Raw genomic sequence first — 22,395 nt, forward strand, 5'->3', positions numbered from 1 at the left:
TGAGTTTCAGTACGTGAAGTTAGGGGGCCCTTAAGGTTTTGACATCTTTATATTTTAAAATCTCATTTATTACAGGTGGTGTAAATTGGTCCAATGTAACTTGCCAGGCAACTCAGAAAAAACCTTGGATGGAAAAAAATCAGACATTTTCTAGAGGTGGAAGGCAGGCTGAACAAAGAAATAATTCACAGGTAATTTGGATTAGGTTGGAGAAATTTGAGTAGTGTGAGATATGGTATAGTGGTTTTGAAGGGCAGTGTCCTTAATTTTTGGCGATACATATTGTGTTGTTTAAAATAACATGATATCTGTAACTTTTAAATGGCTTAGCCAATAAAATTATTATTTAAATAATGAAACAAAATGGCAAGATGTTGAATGTAGGTGGGATGTATATTGTACCATTTTCTACTTTTCTATATTTAAGAAATATATTTGTATATTTTATAATTTTAAAAAAGAATACTCTCCAGTCCTGCTTCATCTTCTGTGACTGTTTCTTATCCATATAAAAAAATTTAAAGCATTTTAATACCTTAAATATTGATTCTTTGAACTTCAGGACTGCAGCCTTGTCCACGTGTCTTTAGTTGACTATAAACACCACAAGCCATGCTCGGTGCTTGTTGCGGTACCATAGTGATGGCTGCCTCTGCCATAATGGGGCCAGACGGGGCAGCTTCCTGGTCTTGGAGAGCAAGATCTAGCTGCGGTACAGCAGAGCAAGTTATATACTGCCACGAACTTCCAATAATTGTCTTCCTGCGTTGGTTGGTTGTGAAATCAGGGAGGTGTTGATTGGTCAGTGTTTTTCCTTTTTAATTTTTAGATATAGTTCCTGGATTCCTTAAATCTAGTTAAGGAATTAAAGTTACCATATGGATAGATCTGGATGAACTGAAGTAAGAGTAAGTTACTAATGGATTGAATAAACCAAATACTTGCCAGTGTGCCTTTGCTTCCCTGAAATGAAGTACTTCAGACGTACCCTAATGTTAATTAGGCTGTAGGGAAAACAAGTAGAATAATGCCCTCTTCCCTATGGTTATTGCAAAAATGAGTCATTGTTGTTTGTGGCAGGCTTGTGAGGCAGTCTAGCTTTATTTGATTAAAAACAAAAGAGCTAAAACAAGAACTGTTCGTATAGATTAGATAAACAAAATCTACGGAATGTTTGGTTAAGGACTGAAATTTTATGTTGAAATTGTAACTGCTAGACCTGCCAAGTTTGCAGTCTCATTACTGGTACTTTTGATATCAGTAGCCCACTAGAGAGGAAATAATACTGATACAGAAAAACATTTTATCTCTGCCTCAAAACTGATGTGGAATGGTGAAAAACACAAAACTTTCAATTTTAGAAACGCATAAACGTTTGTTTATTTTGTCTCCCTTCATTCCAAAGAACTGGAGCCAGATGTTGAACAATGTGTGTGTTTTCTTTTCTACTTCTGAGGCTTTGTTATACTTTTCTTAAGTGTGTAGCTTGATTTTTGATATGCAGAATCTTTTTTTTCTTTTAAGTCAAAATATTTTTCCCCTTTGCAATTTCTGATTGTTTTTAGGCTTAAAAAGTCTTTTAGAAATCTAGTAAATATTCACTTGTATTTTCTGCTTCTTTTTTACAGGGTAATGTTTTCAAAACTTTTTTATCTGAGGTTTTTTTTTTGATGCATGGTACAACATAATGAGGTCGATTTTCACAGTAGTTAACCAGTTGTCGTAACATTGTAATCCATTATTTTTTCTGATTTGTGCTGCCCTTTTAGTCATTTGCTAATTTCTTATGTCTTGGGTCCTGTTTCTGGGCTTTTTTGTTCCATTTATCAGATTTTTGCACCTGTACCATGCTGTTTTAACTACTGTACAATGCAGTGATATTTAATGTTTTTACCAGTGTTTTAACATTTGAAACAGCATATTTTTTCTATACTGTGATGTAGCCTTAATTGTAAATGAAGGACAGAATGTAAAAACTTAAGTTTTTAAAAATGGCTTTATTTTGTGAATAGGTTGAAAAATAAAATATATGAAAAAGGTTATACAATGAACAATCTCATTTTTACCCTGTCTCCACTTGTCTTCTTATCTTCCCTATATCTGTGTATTTTCCCAGAGTTTTTTTTTTTTTAACAACTCCTAATGTTGTATGGATATATCCTTGTTAATTTCTGAAGTCCTGTCATTGGACACTTGAATTATTTGTAAACTATTGCTGTTAATAGACGTGCTGCAGTACTAATTAGACATCTGTGTGTATAGCAGTAGACTAAATTCCTAGGTTAGGTATTGCTGAGTGAAAAGATAAAGTCATTTCTGTTATTCGGTAAATAACACCAGATTGTACCATTTTACATTCTCAACGATAATGTGGAGAGTGCTTATTTCCAAGTAGCCTCGGTAATCATGTGTTTTCAAGATTTTGGATTTGTGCCAGTGAGGGAGAAATAGTGTATTAAAGTAGTTGAGTATCTTTCCATATGTTTAAGGGCCGTTTGTACTTTTCTGTGAACTTGTCATATTCTTTGACCATTTTTTGTATCTTGATCTATTTCTCTGTTTTTGTACATTAAAAAATTTTTTTTAATTTAGAAATTTTTATTTTTATTTTTCTTGGGCCGTGTGCCTTGCGGGAGCCTCATTCCCCGACCAGGGGTTGAACACAAGCCCCCTGCAGTGGAAGTGCGGAGTCCTAACCACTGGGCCACCAGAGAATTCCCTGTTTTTGTACATTTTTAAATCAATTTGATCAAGCTCTTAGCAAATTTTTTTAATTTCTGGGAGCCGGTAGTCTGTAATATGAGTTGCAAATATTTTGCTAGATTTTCATTTTTATTTTTGACTTTGCTTATTATTATTGCCATATACAAGTTTGTTTTAAATAGCATTAAGAAGTTTATTTTTATAAAGGAATTTGCCTGTTTTCCTCCAATGTGTTTATGCTTTTGTGTTTTTTTACATTTAAATCTTTATTCCGTTTAGAGTTTGTCTTGGTGGATGTTGCGAGATATGGGTCCTATTTTGTATTTTTCAAGTGGCTACCTAAATCTCCCAGCACCATCTATTGACAAGTCCATTACTTCACCTATTTGAGATAACCACCTTTATCACATGTTAAATTTCCATATATATTGAAATTTGTTTCTAGATTTTCTGTTTTGTTCCATTGGTTTTTAAACTAATCTATCAACTTAAGGAGAATGGATTGCCTTATGATATGGCATCTTTCTAGAAAAAAAAAGTCTTCCTATTTTTTCTTTTTTCTTTAATTTTTTGGCCGTGCCATGCGGCCTGCAGGATCTTAGTTCCCTGACCAGGGATTGAACCCAGGCCCCTTGCATTGGAAGCGAGGAGTCTTAACCACTGGACCGCCAGGGAAGTCCCCTGCCTTCTTATTTTTGAGTTACCTTTTTGTGTTCTTCAGAAGTATTGTATAATTTTCTGAAAATAAATTTGTACATATCCCTCATTTGTCAATTCCTAGTATTTTTCTTTTTTGTTATGTAAGTGGAATATAAACACCTGAATCTTTAGATACTGATTTTGTGCTAGTCATTTAAGAATCTTAGTATGTAGTTGTAGCTATAGTTTCTGCTTTGTTCTGTATGCCCACTTTCTAGCAACAAAACTCTTTTTTTCTTAGAAGAATTTTTTTTAAAAAAGGGGGGGTTATTAGTTCATTCCAGGAGGTAATTGAAATACTTGCATATTTGGTCCTCATGAACTTTGTTGGGACCATTAGTTTGGGGGTTTTAACTTAATCCTGGAACTTTATGTCTCCAAGTACAAGAATCAAGTTGCATTTATTTTTTTAAAAAATTGTTTTTATGTTTGTAACAACATTAATGCATATATACTAAGTCTGGTTTACAACAGGGCTTACATTTTGATATAATTGTAATGCTGTTTGGAGGGCAGGTTTACATTTATTTGTTTGTGATAGTGACTGTACAAAGAAATGAAGAGTTGTACTTAAGAATTATTCTCTTGCTTCTGTTCATCCCAATATGGGGTTTTGATTATTAGTTTTCATTTCAGTGTTAATAATTTATGTGAATTCAGTTGTTTCTTTAGTACCTAGACATTGTAAATTGCACTTGTTTTAGCATCCTTGTGTGAGCTGCTTTTCATGAGCCAATTTAAAAAATATTTTATTATGAAAATTTTTAAACAGACCTTAACGTGGAAGTAATTTTATAGAGACCATTCATATAGCTACTAGCTTGATGCTATCAAAGATTTTACAGAAATTTGCTTCATCACATATGTATTCCTCTGTCTATCTCTCTATCCATGTTCATGAGTTTATTTTAAAATGAGGTAAATATTTAAAACCAAGGAACTGTTGGGTACCTGGCAAATTATCAAGTTTCCTAACAGATGCTTATAGGTTATAGGAAGTAGCCCCATTGTGCATATTCTAAGGAAGATTACATTTACTATATGACTATCCTCTGGCGTATAGTTCTGCCATACAGCCTACTTCCCAAGAGAGTATTAAAATTGTTTCTTTAAAAAAAAAAAAAATCTGTTTCTTATCAGCAAGTCTTTTTAGACCAGTTGCTTAGCATGGGAATTGCTAGGTGCTTCTAGGTCTTTGTGTGCATATTTTTGATTTAATAATCCAAAGCCTATACAACAGCACCTTCAGTCCAGGTCTGCTTCAAGTTCTGTACATTGTTAGAATTCTTGGGTAACTGGTAAAGAAGATCATACTTTTCACATCTTCTCAAGGTGTCCTGGTTCAGAGGCATTTCATCTAAGTTGCATTAGGTACTTAAGAGAGGGAACTTGATTGTCTTAAGATTCTTAAAGTGCTTAATGTGTTTTTTTCTTGCTTTTATGACAGTTGAACATTTTGCAAATGGGTCAATAGGATAATAATAATTTATGTGACTGACAGTTTTATTCTTTTAAATCTGTTTTCTTATAAACAAGATTTAAAATTTTTAATATTTCCTAGGAACTAAAAAACAATAAAACTACAGATATTAAAAGACCTACGATAGTTTTATAGAAAGGTAATACTCAGTTTCTCCCAATGGTAATAACATCTTGCAAAACTGTAGTGCAGTATCACAACCCTGATACTGACATCAATATAGTCGATTCAGAACAGATCCATTACTGCAAGGATCCCTCATGTTGCCCTTTTATAGCCAAACTCCCTTCCCTTCCCCACCAGCCTCTCCTTAACCCCTAGAATCCACTAATCTGTTCCCCCTTTTTATGGTTTTGTCATTTCAAGAATGTTGTATAAATGAACTCATACAGTCTTTTTAGGATTGGCTTTTTTCACTTGCATCGTTGTTTGGAGATTCATACAGATTATTGGGTATATCAGTAGTTTGTTCCTTTTCGTGACTGACTGCTGTTTTATAGGATGCATATACCACAGTGAGTTTACTCTCCCAATGAAGGACATCTGGGTTGTTTCCAGTTTTTGGAATTACAAATAAAGTTGATATAAGCGTTCATGCACAAGCGAAAAAAGTAACATGCACTAATTATCACATTTTTGTATTTTTATTATAATGACCTTATTTGTCAAAAGTTGTAACCTTTTGTAATAAGTTATGCACTTTATGAAAATTCATTGTGCTGTATACTTTGGGGTACATTTTTGTATGTTATACTTCAATAAAACATTTTACTTAAAAGTAATATATTCTCCCCTCTCTGGGGTTTATTTAGGTTGGATTCAGATGCCGAGGACATAGTACTTCCTCAGAAAGAAGACAGAATTTGCAAAAGAGACAAGATAATAAGCAGTTAAACCCCAGTCAGTGTCATAGAGGCGACCCAAATTCCGAGTCTTTATATTTTGAGGTATTTTTTCAAACTGTGTATTGTTATAGCAAATGTTGCCATTAAGAAATTAATTTTTCTTACATTATGATAAGTACTTTTTATGTCTTAACATGTGACTGCAAGTAGATTGTAAGTTACTTAGATGTATTTGTCTTGTCATTTTTGTCTTGGTTATATATAGTTAGTCTAACATTAACTTTATTAATGTTTATTTTTATAAGTTTTTGTCATGAGTATTCATTTTGAGGTAACATATGGAGGTAGAACTTAATTTTATGTGGACTTCACCTAGTTTGAAACTTTCTCCCTAACTTTCATTTTCTTCGTTGAATCTATTTGTTAAGTTTTTCAAATTTGAATAGTTCAATCTAGTTAATTTGTGCTGCTAGCCAGGGGAGTCTTGAAGAAGGAAGATAAAAGGCTATTTTACTTTTTCTAATAGGCAGACAGTTTATATTCTAATTGCAATGTTTCTATTATTTATTCATCTAACTGGTGCTCATTGGAGGGCTGTTGTATGTTTAAAGTTAGGTGCTCTGCATGATACATTAAGGTGAATAAGCACACTACCCGTAGGGAGGTTGCTGTGTCATAGAGGAACGTAGACATGTACACACCTGATACTTCTCGGGTGTGGTTGAAGTTGAAAGGAGAAATAAGTACCTCTGGGTTTGAGGCAGGATAGGGATAACATTTAGAATAGGTTTTAAAGAATGAGTAGAATTTGATTGTGTCAAGATGGTGAACAACATCCCAGGTAACTCATTTTTGTTATGACGTTTCTATAAAATGAGTTAATAGATGGAGTTTAAATATGCTTGAGGCCAGAGGCTTCAGATGAATAATATGTTAGATAAGCTTAGTAATTGACCTAAAGGACTTGAGGGTACAGCTCAAGTAGTGTATCAAGAACAGTACATGTGGCAGATTTTTTATTTGCACTTAATCATATGATTGGTTCCATACTTATATTTAGTTAAAAATAATAGATGTAAATTTCGGTGTAAAGGAGGATATTGGTTAAGAAATTACTTTGAATAGGGAATTTATTTTTATTTTTTAACTTTTAATTTTATTGACTGGTGTATGTAGTAATGGGACAGGGAATATATTAATGAAATTCATATTAAGCCATTTGTTTAAAATCTTTTCAAAATTATGTGAAATGTGATAAAATCCTTTTTGAATTTCTTTTTATTTACTTACCCACCTTAGGATAGAATTATTAATAAAAATGGAATAGTAGATGCAGAAATCCAAAGGATGGACACGTGTGGATGTATCCCCATCCTTGAATAATTAAATTAGCTATGTTTTAGCATGTGAGAAATGAGATTTCCTTTTTAAGACTGACTTTAAATAGTTTAATATTGAGTTAAAAAATTACTTCCCTATCATTTCATTACTCTTAAGCATTATAAATGTTGTTGTTAAGAGTTTATTGCTTTGAGCTCTGTTTTTACTTAAAATGTGGAACTATTTCAGGATGAAGATGGATTTCGAGAACTAAATGAGAATGGAAGTGCTAAAGATGAGAATATTCAACAGAAACTTTCTTCAAAAGTAGTAAGTGACTCTTTTAAAAAAGATAAGCAAAATATATGAACATCTTTGGAGCTATGGCAATGTTGAAAAGAAATATTACAGCTAAGTATAAAGACTTGTAGGGCAGCATGGTATAGAAGAAGCACTGTATTTAGTACTGATCTTCAGTATTTCTTTTCAGCATAGCCAGAACAGAGACACTGTCCTTTGAAATCCATAGTTCCATTACAGACAAGGAAATACCATTAATTAAATGACATCATAAAACATATAGTCCATGCTAAAATTTCCCCAGTTGTTGCAAAACTTTACCTTGGAGTTATTTTGTTTTCAGTCCAGGATCCAGACAATTATCACCTATTGCATTTTGCTGTTTTGTCTCTATTATTTTCCAGTCTCCCAGTCTAGAATGATCCCACCATCTCACTCTGTTCTTTATGTAATTGAATCTTTTGAAGAGTCTAGTCCAGTTATACTGTAGAACATCTCACATTCTAGATTGTCTTTCCTTACGATTAGACTTTTATGGAATCACTAACAAATGTTTTTCTCTGGTTATCACAGTTGGATGATTTACCTGAGAACTCACCAATCAATATAGTTCAGACACCAATTCCCATTACAACCTCAGTTCCTAAACGTGCAAAAAGTCAAAAGAAGAAAGCTTTAGCAGCAGCCCTTGCCACAGCTCAAGAATATTCAGAAATAAGTATGGAGCAGAAAAAACTACAGGTATGTATTCATTTTTATGAACAAATATGATAGTTTATTTGGTAGGTTTTGGGGGATGGATGGAAGAGTGACAAATATAATTATCTTAAATTGTCACATTTTCATACTAAAATGAAAAATAAATGTTTTCATGTTTACTTTGCAGGAAGCTTTATCAAAGGCAGCTGGGAAAAAGAATAAAACACCTGTACAACTAGATTTGGGGGACATGTTAGCAGCTCTGGAAAAACAACAACAAGCCATGAAAGCGCGGCAAATTACTAATACCAGACCTCTGTCATATACAGGTGATATCATTAATCCTAGCAATTTGCTATTTGGCTTTGGTAATGTATTTTGGAAATTGTTAATCTAAATTATATATACCTACAAAAGTCCAGAGTCTGATTACTCAGCAGCTTCTCTCCTGCCACCCTAGTAGCCCTCATCAAACTACAGTGTAGTAGCCTCCTAACTATTACCTACCTTTTATTCCCCCTAACCCCCAGTCTATCTTAAAAGGAGCACTCTTTTTCAAATATAAGTTCAAAATCCTCTAGTAGCTCGTCATCTCACTTGGAGCAAAGCCAGGGTCCTAAGTCATATCTTAGCTGATCCTGTTACCTTTTTGCCCTCATCAGCATTCTCCCCTGGCACTCACTGCTCTAGCCACGTTAGAACAGCCCCCTTGCTGTTCCACAGACACATCCAACATGCTCCAAGCTCAGTGTCCTTGTGCTTGCTCTTTCTTTTACCTGGAACTCTTTTCCCTCAGGCATCAGTATAGTTTGTTCCATCAGGTCCTCCAGGTCTCTGTTCAAATGTCGGTTGGTATATGTTATGAACCAACCAAATTTTTCTCTTCTTCAAAGGTATCAATAAGAATCACAAGTAATTTGGCTCTATAACTGTTAAATTATCCAATTTAAAACCAAATGGGAAACACAGGCATTTTAATCAAATTTTGTGTGTATGTGTGAGAGAGAGAGAGAGAAAGGGAGACAGGGAGGGACAGAGAGGGAGAGAAGTGGGGGGAGGGAGGGAGAGAGAAAATGAGCTGGCTTTCTGCTGAAACAGTAGTTTATATTTTAACAAACCTCGTCAGAGTTAGAGCTCAGCACCTTTGACATGCTCCCTCATTTCTTTTCATAGTCTTTGTTTTTAGAGGATGAGGAATAAGATAAAGGAAAGGGAAAGGCACCAACAAAAAGCACTGATGTTGAGAGGAAGAATGGAATTTTCTCTTTCCTCTGCTCCTATGTAAAGGGTCTACTGTTTTTAAACAAAAATATAAGTAACAGTTTATAATTTTAATCATGTGTGCAAAATGTTTAAACCTATAGCTAGTTACCATCCGGTATGAACGTTAGCTTTGATTAACTGTTAGTAAAAATAATATTGAGTGCATACTAAGCTTTAGAGTTGCATGCTGTTGAGATGAGGAAAGTGGCAGTAACATCTCACTAAGAGTAAAGGACTCTAGGGAGTGGAACTGAGAGTTAGCAGTGTTCCAGAGGCAGTGTGGTCTAGTGGCTGCATGCAGGGGCTTTGGAGTTGCGCTGCGTCTTGAATCCTGTTCTTCCATGTTTTTCCTTGGCGAGTTATTTAATCTTCCTGTGCTTCAGTTTCCTTACATTAAAATGGAGATAATACAGTACCTGCTTCTGGATTGTTTTGAGGATTGAATGAGATGATACATGTAAAATGCTTAGAAGAGCGTCTGGGTTATAATCACTCATTAAAGGTTAGCCAGTTATTTTGGGAAAGAGATTGTTAGCCTGTGATAACTTCAAGTGGCTTATTATTACAACTTTGATTTGTTTAGCACATTAATGTATACAGATGTAAGTATCTACGTGCAAAGTGTGGTGTCAAGAACTGTGGAATTACAGATATGATTAAGATATACCTGTGGTCAAGGAGTTTATAATCTAGTCTGAGAGAAAGACGTGCCCACATAACTAATAAAAAGCAGTGCCTTAGGAAAGATACCAGCAAAGTTTTATGAACTTATAGAAGAAAGAGTGATTTATGTCAACAGGGATGTATGTTACAAATGCCTTCATATATGATAGCATTTGGACTGGGCTTTAAAGGGGGAGTAAGATTCTTGACAGATAGAAGTGAGATTAACCTCTAATCTATCACCAATGTTTAAATTGGGAAGTGTTGATTACAAGGAAATCAGCTTTCTTGGGAAGTCCAAAAGAGGGACGGGACTATGGCAGAGATGTAAAAGGATTTTAAGGAATTAATAGGGTTTTTTAATTGATGGAATGTGGAAACAGGTCAAAGATGACTCCAAACTCTCTGACTTGGAGGACTGTGGTGGGGGTTAGGTATATGATGATACCAAACAGGTTAAGGATCACGGAAGAAGAATTTTCTCGGGAAGAACAGACTCTGGCCCTGTTGTATTTGAAATGCTAGTTAGGGAGATCCTGGTGGTTCCTATTTAACGCAGAGTTAGGTATGTGCAGTTCAGGTTAGAAGTCAGTGAATTTCAAATAGAGATGATTGTTGTAGCTGTGGAAATATATAAGATTGTCAGGGGAAAGAAAAATTAGGAGAAAAGATGTTCAGGGATAAAGCCTTGTAGAATGCTCAGAGTTAAAAGACAGAAGGAAGAAGAACCAGAAAAACAGGTTTGAGAAAGAGTGAGAAAAATAGAACATAATGTCACAAAAGGTGAGGATAGAATTTTGAGGAAGAGGATGTGGTCTTTGGTAACAAATGCTGAAAAAAACTAGAATAGAGCAAAGAATCAGAGTTAGATTGGGCAGTTGCCAGGGTTTATGTGATCTTGGCAATAGCAGTTTCAAGAGAGAGGGTAGGGCAGAGGCCAGATTTTAATGATTTGGGGGTAATGAGGAAGGGAGGGGGTGATGGTTTCTTAGAAGCCAGTCAACGGAGAGGTTTTGTTAGTTTGCCTGTGTTTTCTTCCTTCTATATGGAGGAGATTTTGAACTTCTTTTGGGGAGTTAGGGAAAAGAGTCAGGGGTCAAGTCAAGGAGCAACTTGAAAGATGCAAGGGGAAAGTAATAGAGCAAAATCCTTGAGGAATTAATCCTGAGATGGGATTATGAGAAGAGGTGGTTGGTAAGCCTTCGGTGGGAGTAAGGATGCCTGCTGCCTCCTCTCAGGTGGCTTAGAAGTTTATATTGGAAAGCATCTTCTCAAGGAAGTAGCAAGAAAGCTTTTCTGCTAGAGTGAGAGAATTGAGATTAGAGGCTAGGTCTGCTGAAGGATGGGTGGTATCCACGGGAGAATGAGGGTAACGATCAATCAGGCATAAAAGAATTGCTGAATAGTACTGAGAGTGCAGCTGAGAGGGGAATATCATTCTTTAATGACAGGCTGAAATGAGGAGAGGAGTGATAGACTACTTATCTTATGTAAGGGTCAGTTTTAGGTTCATTAGGAATAAGGAGAGGTGCAGAGTTTTGAAATTCCAGAGGTAGAATGGTTCTTTGGAGCTGTATCTGAGGGACACTGCACGGCCATATACTGCTCCTGCTATATGACGTCTGTTTTCCACAAGAAGAGGATGTTGTTGTTCTTAATAGGTTTATTATTAGAAATGTTGAAAATATGTGGAGTTGGCCATAGTAGTAAAACTAATGTTCTTGTTTGTTTTTAGTGGTCACTGCAGCTTCTTTTCACACTAAAGACTCTACTAACAGAAAACCCTTAACCAAAGGTCAGCCCTGTTTGACATCCTTTAATTCTTTGGACATTACTTCCTCTAAAGCAAAAAAAGGAAAAGAAAAGGAAATTGCAAAACTAAAACGGCCCACAGCACTTAAAAAGGTAAACCAAAACCTGGGGATATTTATTTTACGGTATAAAAAAGGGTTTAAATCGTTTTGCAAAAGTAGTTGTGGCGTTTTGGCCAACAGATTATTGTGAAAAGTTCTTAGACATGCCTCTTTATGATGACTAGTTAATTTAAGGTTGGGGATCTCAGCATCATGACTATCTTTCTGTGTTGACCAAGGCCCTGGGGAATCAGTTCTATCAGTTTAAAAAAAAACGTTAAACATTTAGGTATCCAAAAACTTTAGACCCTAGGTAGCAGAAGCCTGGGATTCTAGTGCTAACTTCAGTACTTATTGTGTAGTTTTAGCAAACCTTTCTTATCCTCATCTTCTTTATCTATAAGTTGGGTATAATATCTGCTCTGTTTAACTCAGTATTGTTATTAGGAGGAGCGAATGAGATGATCTATGACCAAATAAATCTAACGTAACTATGTGACCTGGTTTCCAAAGGTTTTATTTTATCCATTTTGGGGGAAACCCTAGTTTGTCTACTAGGATTTAAAGACTGAAGCAGATGTGGTTTGATAGCTGTAGTATTATATTGCCGTCCTTTATTTTGGATATAGTACTTCCTTCAACTACAGTGCCTAAAATTACATTTACCTTTTTGCCAGTCAGTTTCTACATAGCCAACCAAAATCCTTACGTCCATTTTTTAAGTGAACACTACTATTCCTATGTAATAGTGACCATTTTAATCATTCAGTACCTACTTAAAGAGTAATTAGTAATTAAAGACTGGTAATGACTTTTAGGTTATTTTGAAAGAAAGAGAGGAAAAGAAGGGCCGTTTAACTGTGGACCACAATCTTTTGGGATCTGAGGAACCAATAGAAATGCACTTAGATTTTATTGATGATTTGCCGCAGGAGATTGTTTCCCAAGAAGGTAAGATCACCTCTTTCCCCCTTCTTCTCATAAAATGGTCCGAAGTATTTTAATTAGTAGGTAACAACACATCACTAGTTATTCTCCTAAATATGCTCCATATTTTATCTAAATTTTTTGATTTTTGAGAGTGGTTTCTTTTGAAGATGCTTCTGTAGGGAGATATTTAAAGGGCAGGGAGGCAGGTGTTACATAGTAGGTCTATGGCATTTTTGAAGCTTAACTCCTGAATTTGTTGTAAACCCTCATAATTATGATCTTACCAATGCATCCTCTGTAACTGTCACAGTTCCTTTCATCTTGCCTTCTTTTATATCTAGAACACAATTGACTTTCTTTGCAGGACTACAGTTGACCCTTGAACAAGGCAGGTTTGAACTGCACAGGTCCACTTGTACACAGATATGTTTCAATAGTAAATACTGCAGTGCTACTCAGCCATGGTTGGTTGAATCCACAGATGGTGGAGGAACCGCAATACAGAGGGCGGACTATAAATTATATGAGGTTTAAATCCCCATGTTGTACGAGGGTCACCTGTATATTTTATTGAATTGCTTTTGTTGATTTTCTTCCTTGCTTTTGTGGAATAATTGCAAAGCTTGTTGTAGTGCAGAGGCCAGTTGGTCAGTAAGATTCAGTCCCATACAGTGGGTGCCAGCACATGATTCCAGCTGGGACCTCAGCAAAACTGCAGATGCCTTCTAAAATTTATACTACTGTGGAAGAAAGATTTTAAGAGGAACCTGACTAGGTCCCTATTTCTACTGGTATTTATTCTTCAACTTTTGGCAAAACATTTAAATCTGATTTACACATAGATTTAGTAGCGGTGTTCCCTTGTGTTTAGAAAAATAAGTTTACTTCTTCTAAGATTTGTTCCAATATGTTTGGTTAGCGTTCCCCTTTACTCTTAATTAAGTATCATTGCCTTTGTATTTAGGTGTATCTGTTTATGCATTCCTTCAACAAGTGTGTGTTGAACATCCATCATATGTACTTTAGTAAGTGGGGTTCGGATGGGAAGGTCAGGAAATGTCATAAAGATACATAGTGGACTGGCCCTGTTACAAAAAGCTTACAATCCAGTAGAGAGATAAGATATATGTGTAACTTTGCAAATTAATGGACTGGACAAATGCTAACTCCTTTCCTGAGTTTTAGAGCTGTTCAGAAAAGAAGCAGTGACTAAAGGTGGCAGTTGAGTCAAGAGGTGGCATCTGCAAACGTGGCTGCCTGAGCACAGGAGCAAAGACCAAATGAAAGAGAAGCTGGGGTGGTGCCAGGAGAATTGGGAGTGGTGTGGAGAGAATGAGTGAGGTAGAATTCATCGTTGCCAGCAGCAATGGGAATTTTTAGACAGTTAAAAAATTTATTTCTAAGAAATAGGTGGAAAAATAGAGAGGAAGGAGATGGGTAATATGATCTGGAAAGAGTGCAGAAGCGGATACGTCTTTTGTTCTTCAATTTAGATCCCCTGGGAATACATGTTTTAGATAACTTGGCCTTCTTGCAACTCTTCTGTGGAGACTTGTAGGCTATGCTTGATGTTTTTCAGAGTATATTTTAAGACATAATAGGAAAATTTGACTTTTGTAGTATGTGAGAAATGTTTGTGATACGAACAATGCCCAGCTTGGTAGCTTCTGGAGAATTTGGAAGTGATAACAAAAGATAACTGCCATTCTAAATTATGTTGATCAGTATAGAGCTTTTCAGCATTCAAAATTTCTAAATTATTTTCCCTCACCCCACGTCTCCACAGATGCTGGACTGAGCATGCCCAGTGATGCATCCCTCTCTCCAGCAAGTCAGAACTCTCCGTACTGTATGACACCTGTGTCACAAGGCTCTCCGGCTAGTTCTGGGATAGGCAGTCCAATGGCATCTTCGACAATAACCAAAATCCACAGCAAAAGATTTAGAGAGTAAGTTTTAGTCTCATTATTGAGGTTGAATAGTTTAAGTATCTTGACTGTAGTTCTGAATATAATATTGTCATTTTTTTCTTGGTGGGTTGAACAGACAGAATACCAAAGATCTTTAAGTTCTTTCAGATTTTGTTTAACAACGGGTTTTATTATATGGAAAGTATTTGCCTTCCGTCAGCTGTCAGTGTTCATGTAAAAGTGATTTGACAGTAAATACATTCTTTTTATATCAGCTAGTGTTTATACCCATGAAATTTGGCCTCTTACAGCTTATGTATTATATAAAATGTCATACTGTGACATTTTTCCTCTCCAAATGCTTTTGCTTTTTTGTTTATATTATGGGCCCTTCAAAAAAAACCTCTCTAACCAATTAATAACAAGTTTCTAAGATCCTACTACATGTAGTGAACCTGTTACATAAACCTATTTGTTTTTAAGCATATATTTCTAAGTTTGAAAATGCCCATCTGTGAATAACCTTGAACTGACAGTTATTGCTGTGAAGGATTTTAGAATGTAAACATTTGTGTAGATGAATTAATTTTACCTTTGAAATTAAGTTTACCTATGAAAGAATCCCAGGGTGAAAGTAAAATATGTGTGAATCCAAACCACATTGGTTTGTTCTGTTCCTTTACATTATTGTTTTTGAGCAAATACTTATCGCCTAGGTTTGGGAAGTTAATTAAATATCACAGATGTGTGACAAAGGAAATACTTGGAGAATAAAATCTTAAATATGTGTGAAATAAACAGCTTGGAAGGAAAAGCAGAGTGAAGAAAATTGCATTTTTGATGTTTTATTCTTCAATTGCATTCTTTAATTTTGTATACTGTATGATAACCTTTCCTCAGTCTGTCCAGTTGTATCTTCTGTTCTGAAGTAATGTCATACTTGCATTTATTTAAACACTTTTCACATAAACATTAAAAAAATTTCCAAAGCAGAACATTTTTTTTCACTAAAGAAAGGCAGGCCTAGATTTTCCCACCATATAATGTATCAGTAATTTAGAAGTGGTAATTTGCTGGCCCGGCATTCCTAGATCAGAAATTTTACCAATTATCCTTGTTAAGTACCTGCTTATGGTAGAGATAGATTATAGATGAAAGCTAGCAAAGTGGAATATATAAGGAGTTTACTTAAACTAGAATGACTTTCTTATCCTTGAAATTAAGTACTATAGTGGCCTCACACTACTTGCTTTCTGTGTTTTGCGTTATAGCCACATATGATCTCACAAAGAGCCTCATTCAGTTGCTTAGCCTGATACAAAGCCATGTGACTTTTACCTCAAGACCTCTTTGGTTTTGGCTTCAATTTAATTACTGAATTCATCCTCTGTAACCATAGATTTTCAGAGGTAGAGGGACCATTGAGGCTGTCATCCATAACTCTTTATTTTTATGGTTGAGGAAGACAGTGCCGGAGACTGTGATTTTTCCAAGCGTGGAGGATGAATGGTTGGCATTAGGGCATTCAGTTAGCTTTTATGAAATTAATTTGTTTCTTATTAGAAGCATCTTTAGTATTCATTGGAATGAAATAACTTTATACATTAGCTCCTTACCAAAAACATTATACCTGTTTATCTAATAGCAGGCTGGCTAACATTTGATGTATATCCTTAGGAATTTAATAACTGGGTGTTTGATTAGTACTTCCCCGAGGTTAATCTATCCGTTACATAAAAGCCGATCTGTTGTAATTCAGGAAAACTCTTCTGCTTTTCTAATTGAAGGATTTAGGAGATTTTTAAAGACTTGATTTTTTAATGAAAACCTGTTACTGGATGTATTTTTTTCCTAAAATAATTTTATAATTACCTACTTTTGGTTTCCTTTACAGATACTGTAATCAGGTTCTTTGTAAAGAGATTGATGAATGTGTGACTCTTCTTCTTCAAGAGCTTGTCAGCTTCCAGGAACGCATCTACCAAAAGGATCCTGTAAGAGCAAAAGCGAGGAGACGGCTGGTCATGGGTCTAAGAGAGGTTACGAAACATATGAAGTTAAACAAGATCAAATGTGTTATAATTTCTCCAAATTGTGAAAAAATCCAGTCCAAAGGTATGAACATTTTACTTTTGAAGTGTTTTGATATTTATGTGGTATAATTGTAGAATATGCAGTGAATTTTAAAGTGGAAGCCGTGTGTCTTCTTTAGCAGAGTTTAGGTATAAAACATAATATTGAACATGAGGAAAGAAAATGAAATGTTTCAGCACCTGAGGCAGAGTAATAAAATTGAGATCAGATTGTAAAGAAAATCCCCATTTATGAACACTAGTGAAGGATTTAGTTGGGGCCAACCAAGTGTCCCCTGTGTTGTGATCAGAGTGGGAACTACTAAGCGGGCATTTCTTTACCTCTGCAAATATATTCTACTTTATTTATTTTTTTTAACATCTTTATTGGAGTATAATTGCTTTACAATGATGTGTTACTTTCTGCTTTATAACAAAGTGAATCAGTTATACATATACGTATATCCCCATATCTCTTCCCTCTTGTGTCTCCCTCCCACCCCTCTAGGTGGTCACAAAGCACCGAGCTGATCTCCCTGTGCTATGTGGCTGCTTCCCACTAGCTATCTATTTTACATTTGGTAGTGTACATATGTCCATGCCACTCTCTCACTTCGTCCCAGCTTACCCTTCCCCATCCCTGTGTCCTCAAGTCCATTCTCTATGTCTGGGTCTTTATTCCTCTCTTGCGCCTATGTTCTTCATAACCATTTTTTGTTTTTTTCGTTTTTTTTACATTCTATATATATATGTGTTAGCATATGGTATTTGTTTTTCTCTTTCTGACTTACTTTACTCTGTGTGCCAGACTCTAGGTCCATCCACATCACTACAAATAACTCAATTTCGTTTCTTTTTATGGCTGAGTAATATTCTATTGTATATATGTGCCACATTGTCTTTATCCATTCATCTGTCAGCGGACACTTAGGTTGCTTACATGTCCTGGCTGTTGTAAATAGAGCTTCAATGAACACTGTGGTACATGACTCTTTTTGAGTTATGGTTTTCTCTGGGTATAAAATATGCTCAATAGTGGGATTGCTGGATCATATGGTAATTCTATTTTTACTTTTTTAAGGAATCTCCATACTGTTCTCCATAGTGGCTGTATCAATTTACATTCCCACCAACAGTGCAAGAGGGTTCCCTTTTCTCCACACCCTCTCCAGCATTTATTGTTTGTAGATTTTTTGATGATGGCCATACTGACTGGTATGAGGTGATACCTCATTGTAGTTTTGATTTGCATTTCTCTAATGATTAGTGATGTTGAGCATCCTTTCATGTTTGTTGGCAATCTGTATGTCTTTGGAGAAATGTCTATTTAGGTCTTTTGCCCATTTTTGGATTGGGTTGTTTGTTTTTTTGATATTGAGCTGCATGAGCTGCTTGTAAATTTTGGAGATTAATCCTTTGTCAGTTGCGTCATTTGCAAATATTATCTCCCATTCTGAGGGTTGTGTTTTCGTCTTGTTTGTGGTTTCCTTTGCTGTGCAAAAGCTTTTAAGTTTCAGTAGGTCCCATTTGTTTATTTTTGTTTTTATTTCCATTACTCTAGATGGTGGGTCAAAAAGGATCTTGCTGTGATTTATATCATAGAGTCTTCTGCCTATGTTTTCCTCCAAGAGTTTTATAGCGTCTGGCCTTAAATTTAGGTCTTTTATCCATTTTGAGTTTATTTTTGTGTATGGTGTTAGGGAGTGTTCTAATTTCATACTTTTACATGTAGCTAGCTGTCCAGTTTTCCCAGCACCACTTATTGAAGAGGCTGTCTTTTCTCCATTGTATATTCTTGCCTCCTTTATCAAAGATAAGGTGACCATATGTGCATGGGTTTATCACTGGGCTTTCTATCCTGTTCCACTGATCTATATTTCTGTTGTTGTGCCAGTACCATACTGTCTTGGTTACTGTAGCTTTGTAGTATAGTCTGACTTCCGGGAGCCTGATTCCTGCAGCTCCGTTTTCCTTTCTCAAGATTGCTTTGGCTATTCGGGGTCTTTTGTGTTTCCATACAAATTGTGAAATTTTTTGTTCTAGTTCTGTGAAAAATGCCATTGGTAGTTTGATAGGGATTGCACTGAATCCGTAGGTTGCTTTCGGTAGTATAGTCATTTTCACAATGTTGATTCTTCCAATCCAAGAACATGGTATATCTCTCCATCTGTTTATATCATCTTTAATTTCTTTCATCAGTATCTTATAGTTTTCTGCATACAGGTCTTTTGTCTCCTTAGGTAGGTTTATTCCTAGGTGTTTTATTCTTTTTGTTGCAATGGTAAATGGGAGTGTTTCCTCAATTTCTCTCTCAGATTTTTTATCATTAGTGTATAGGAATGCAAGAGATTTCTGTGCATTACTTTTGTATCCTGCTACTTTACCAAGTTCATTGATTAGCTGTAGTAGTTTTCTGGTAGCATCTTTAGGATTCTGTATGTATAGTATCATGTCATTTGTGAACAGTGACAGCTTTACTTCTTCTTTTCCGATGTGGATTCCTTTTATTTCTTTTTCTTCTCTGATTGCTGTGGCTAAAACTTCCAAAACTCTGTTGAATAATAATGGTGAGAGTGGGCAACCTTGTCTTGTTCCTGATCTTAGAAGAAATGGTTTCAGTTTTTCACCATTGAGAATGATGTTGGCTGTGGGTTTGTCATATATGGCCTTTATTATGTTGAGGTAAGTTCCCTCTGTGCCTACTTTCTGGAGAGTTTTTATCATAAATGGGTGTTGAATTTTGTTGAAAGCTTTTTCTGCATCTATTGAGATGATCATATGGTTTTTCTCCTTCAATTAATATGGTGTATCACATTAATCGATTTGCATATATTGAAGAATCCTTGCATTCCTGGGATAAACCCCACATGATCGTGGTGTATGATCCTTTTAATGTGCTGTTGGATTCTGTTTGCTAGTATTTTGTTGAGGATTTTTGCATCTGTGTTCATCGGTGATATTGGCCTGTAATTTTCTTTCTTTGTGACACCTTTGTCTGGTTTTGGTGTCAGATTGATGGTGGCCTCGTAGAATGAGTTTGGGAGTGTTCCTCCCTCTGCTATATTTTGGAAGAGTTCTAGAAGCATAGCTGTTAGCTCTTCTCTAAATGTTTGATAGAATTCACCTGTGAAGCCATCTGGTCCTGGGCTTTTGTTTGTTGGAAGATTTTTAATCACAGTTTCAATTTCAGTGCTTGTGATTGGTCTGTATATATTTTCTATTTCTTCCTGGTCAGTCTCAGAAGGTTGTGCTTTTCTAAGAATTTGTCCATTTCTTCCAGATTGTCCATTTTATTGGCATATAGTTGCTTGTAGTAATCTCTCATAATCCGTTGTATTTCTGCAGTGTCAGTTGTTACTTCTCCTTCTTCATTTCTAATTCTATTGATCTGAGTCTTTTCTCTTTTTTTTTTTGATGAATCTGGCTAATGGTTTATCAATTTTGTTTATCTTCCCAAAGAACCACCTCTTAGTTTTATTGATATTTTCTATTCTTTCCTTCATTTCTTTTTCATTTATTTCTGATCTGATCTTTATGATTTCTTTCCTTCTGCTAACTTTGGGAGTTTTCTGTTCTTCTTTCTCTAATTGCTTTCGGTGTAAGGTTAGGTTGTTTATTTGAGATGTTTCTTGTTTCTTGAGGTAAGATTGTATTGCTATAAACTTCCCTCTTAGAACTGCTTTTGCTGCATCCTGTAGGTTTTGGGTCGTCATGTTTTCATTGTCATTTGTTTCTAGGTGTTTTTTGATTTCCTCTTTGATTTCTTCAGTGATCTCTTGTTTATTAAGTAGTGTATTGTTTAACCTCCATGTGTTTGTATTTTTTTACAGATTTTTTCCTGTAGTTGATATCTAGTCTCATAGCGTTGTGGTTGGAAAAGATACTTGATATGATTTCAATTTTCTTAAATTTATCAGGGCTTGATTTGTGGCCCAAGATATGATCTATTCTGGAGAATGTTCCATGAGCACTTGAGAAGAAAGTGTATTCTCTTGTTTTTGGAGGGAATGTCGTATAAATATCAATTAAGTCTGTCTTGTTTAATGTATCATTTAAAGCTTGTGTTTCCTTATTTCATTTTGGATGGTCTGTCAGTTGGTGAAAGTGGGCTGTTAAAGTCCCCTACTGTGATTGTGTTACTGTCGATTTCCCCTTTTATGGCTGTTAGCATTTGCCTTATGTATTGAGGTGCCCCTGTGTTGGGTGCATAAATATCTACAATTGTTACATCTTCTTCTTGGATCGATCCCTTGATCATTATGTAGTGTCCTTCTTTGTCTCTTGTAATAGTCTTTATTTCGAAGTCTATTTTGTCTGATATGATATGTCTGTTTTGTCTGATATGAGAAAAAGAAAGCTACTCCAGCTTTCTTTCGATTTCCATTTGCATGGAATATCTTTTTTCCATCTCCTCACTTTCAGTCTGTATGTGTTCCTAGGTCTGAAGTGGGTCTCTTGTAGACAGCATGTATACGGGTCTTGGTTTTTGTATCCATTCAGCCAGTCTGTGTCTTTTGGTTGGAGCATTTGGTTGGAGCATTTAATCCATTTACATTTAAGTAAATGATTGGAGCATTTAATCCATTTACGTTTAAGGTAGTTATCGATATGTATGTTCCTATTACCATTTTCTTAATTGTTTTGGGTTTGTTATTGTAGGTGTTTTCCTTTCCTTGTGTTTCCTGCCTAGAGAAGTTCCTTTAGCATTTGTTGTAAAGCTGGTTTGGTGGTGCTTTACCAAAGCAAAGAATTTGGTGAATTCTCTTAGCTTTTGCTTGTCTGTAAAGGTTTTAATTTCTCTGTCATATCTGAATGAGATCTGTCCCCAGTGGCTAAGGTTGGTTCAGTGGGTTGTGTAGGCTTCCTGGTGGAGGGGACTGGTGCCTGTGTTCTGGTGGATGAGGCTGGATCTTGTCTTTCTGGTGGGCGGGACCAAGTCCGGTGGTGTGTTTTGGGGTGTCTGTGACCTTATTATGATTTTAGGCAGCCTCTCTGCTAATGGGTGGTGTTGTGTTCCTGTTTTGCTAGTTTTTTGGCATAGGGTGTCCAGCACTGTAGCTTGCTGGTCATTGACTGGAGCTGGGTCGTAGCGTTGAGATGGAGATCTCTGGGAGAGCTTTTGCCGTGTGATATTACATGGAGCCAGGAGGTCTGTGGTGGACCAATGTCCTGAACTTGGCTCTCCCACCTCAGAGGCACAGGCCTGACACCTGGCTGGAGCACCAAGACCCTGTCGACCACACAGCTCAGAAGAAAAGGGAGAAAAAAAAGAAAGAAAGAAAATAAAATAAAGTTATTAAAATAAGAAGTAAGTGTTAAAAATAAGAAAAATTAAAAAGTAATAAAAAGAAGAAAAGAGACAAGAGACCAACCAAACGAAAAAACAAATCCACCAATGATAACAAGCGTTAGAAACTATACTGAAAAAAAAAAAAAGGACAGACAAAACTCTAGGACAAATGGTAAAAGCAAAGCTATACAGACTAAATCACACGAAGAAGCATATACATACACACAAAAAGAGAAAAATGAAAAATATATATATATTGTTGTTCCCAAAGTCTACTACCAAAATTTTGGGATGATTCGTTGTCTATTCAGATATTCCAGAGATGCAGGGTACATCAAGTTGATTGTGGAGATTTAATCCTCTGCTCC

At 35.7% G+C, this 22,395-nt stretch overlaps 1 protein-coding gene across 4 annotated transcripts in view; it reads left to right on the top strand.

Moving 5' to 3' along the window:
* Positions 1–22,395, top strand: part of SECISBP2L (SECIS binding protein 2 like) — a 59,090-nt gene that overhangs the window by 16,332 nt on the left and 20,363 nt on the right. For 2 of the 4 annotated variants that reach the window (XM_036842177.1, XM_036842175.1), the window contains exons 7-15: positions 76–191; positions 5,695–5,829; positions 7,297–7,377; positions 7,921–8,088; positions 8,234–8,375; positions 11,708–11,877; positions 12,644–12,776; positions 14,542–14,704; positions 16,560–16,780. In XM_036842177.1, coding sequence (XP_036698072.1) covers positions 76–191; positions 5,695–5,829; positions 7,297–7,377; positions 7,921–8,088; positions 8,234–8,375; positions 11,708–11,877; positions 12,644–12,776; positions 14,542–14,704; positions 16,560–16,780 — 1,329 coding nt within the window. The remainder of the gene's footprint in view (positions 1–75; positions 192–5,694; positions 5,830–7,296; positions 7,378–7,920; positions 8,089–8,233; positions 8,376–11,707; positions 11,878–12,643; positions 12,777–14,541; positions 14,705–16,559; positions 16,781–22,395) is intronic. The other 2 variants (XM_036842178.1, XM_036842179.1) reach the window with 1 other exon arrangement.

This window comes from Balaenoptera musculus, chromosome 2 (assembly GCF_009873245.2).
Source record: "Balaenoptera musculus isolate JJ_BM4_2016_0621 chromosome 2, mBalMus1.pri.v3, whole genome shotgun sequence".
Taxonomy (NCBI): domain Eukaryota; kingdom Metazoa; phylum Chordata; class Mammalia; order Artiodactyla; family Balaenopteridae; genus Balaenoptera; species Balaenoptera musculus.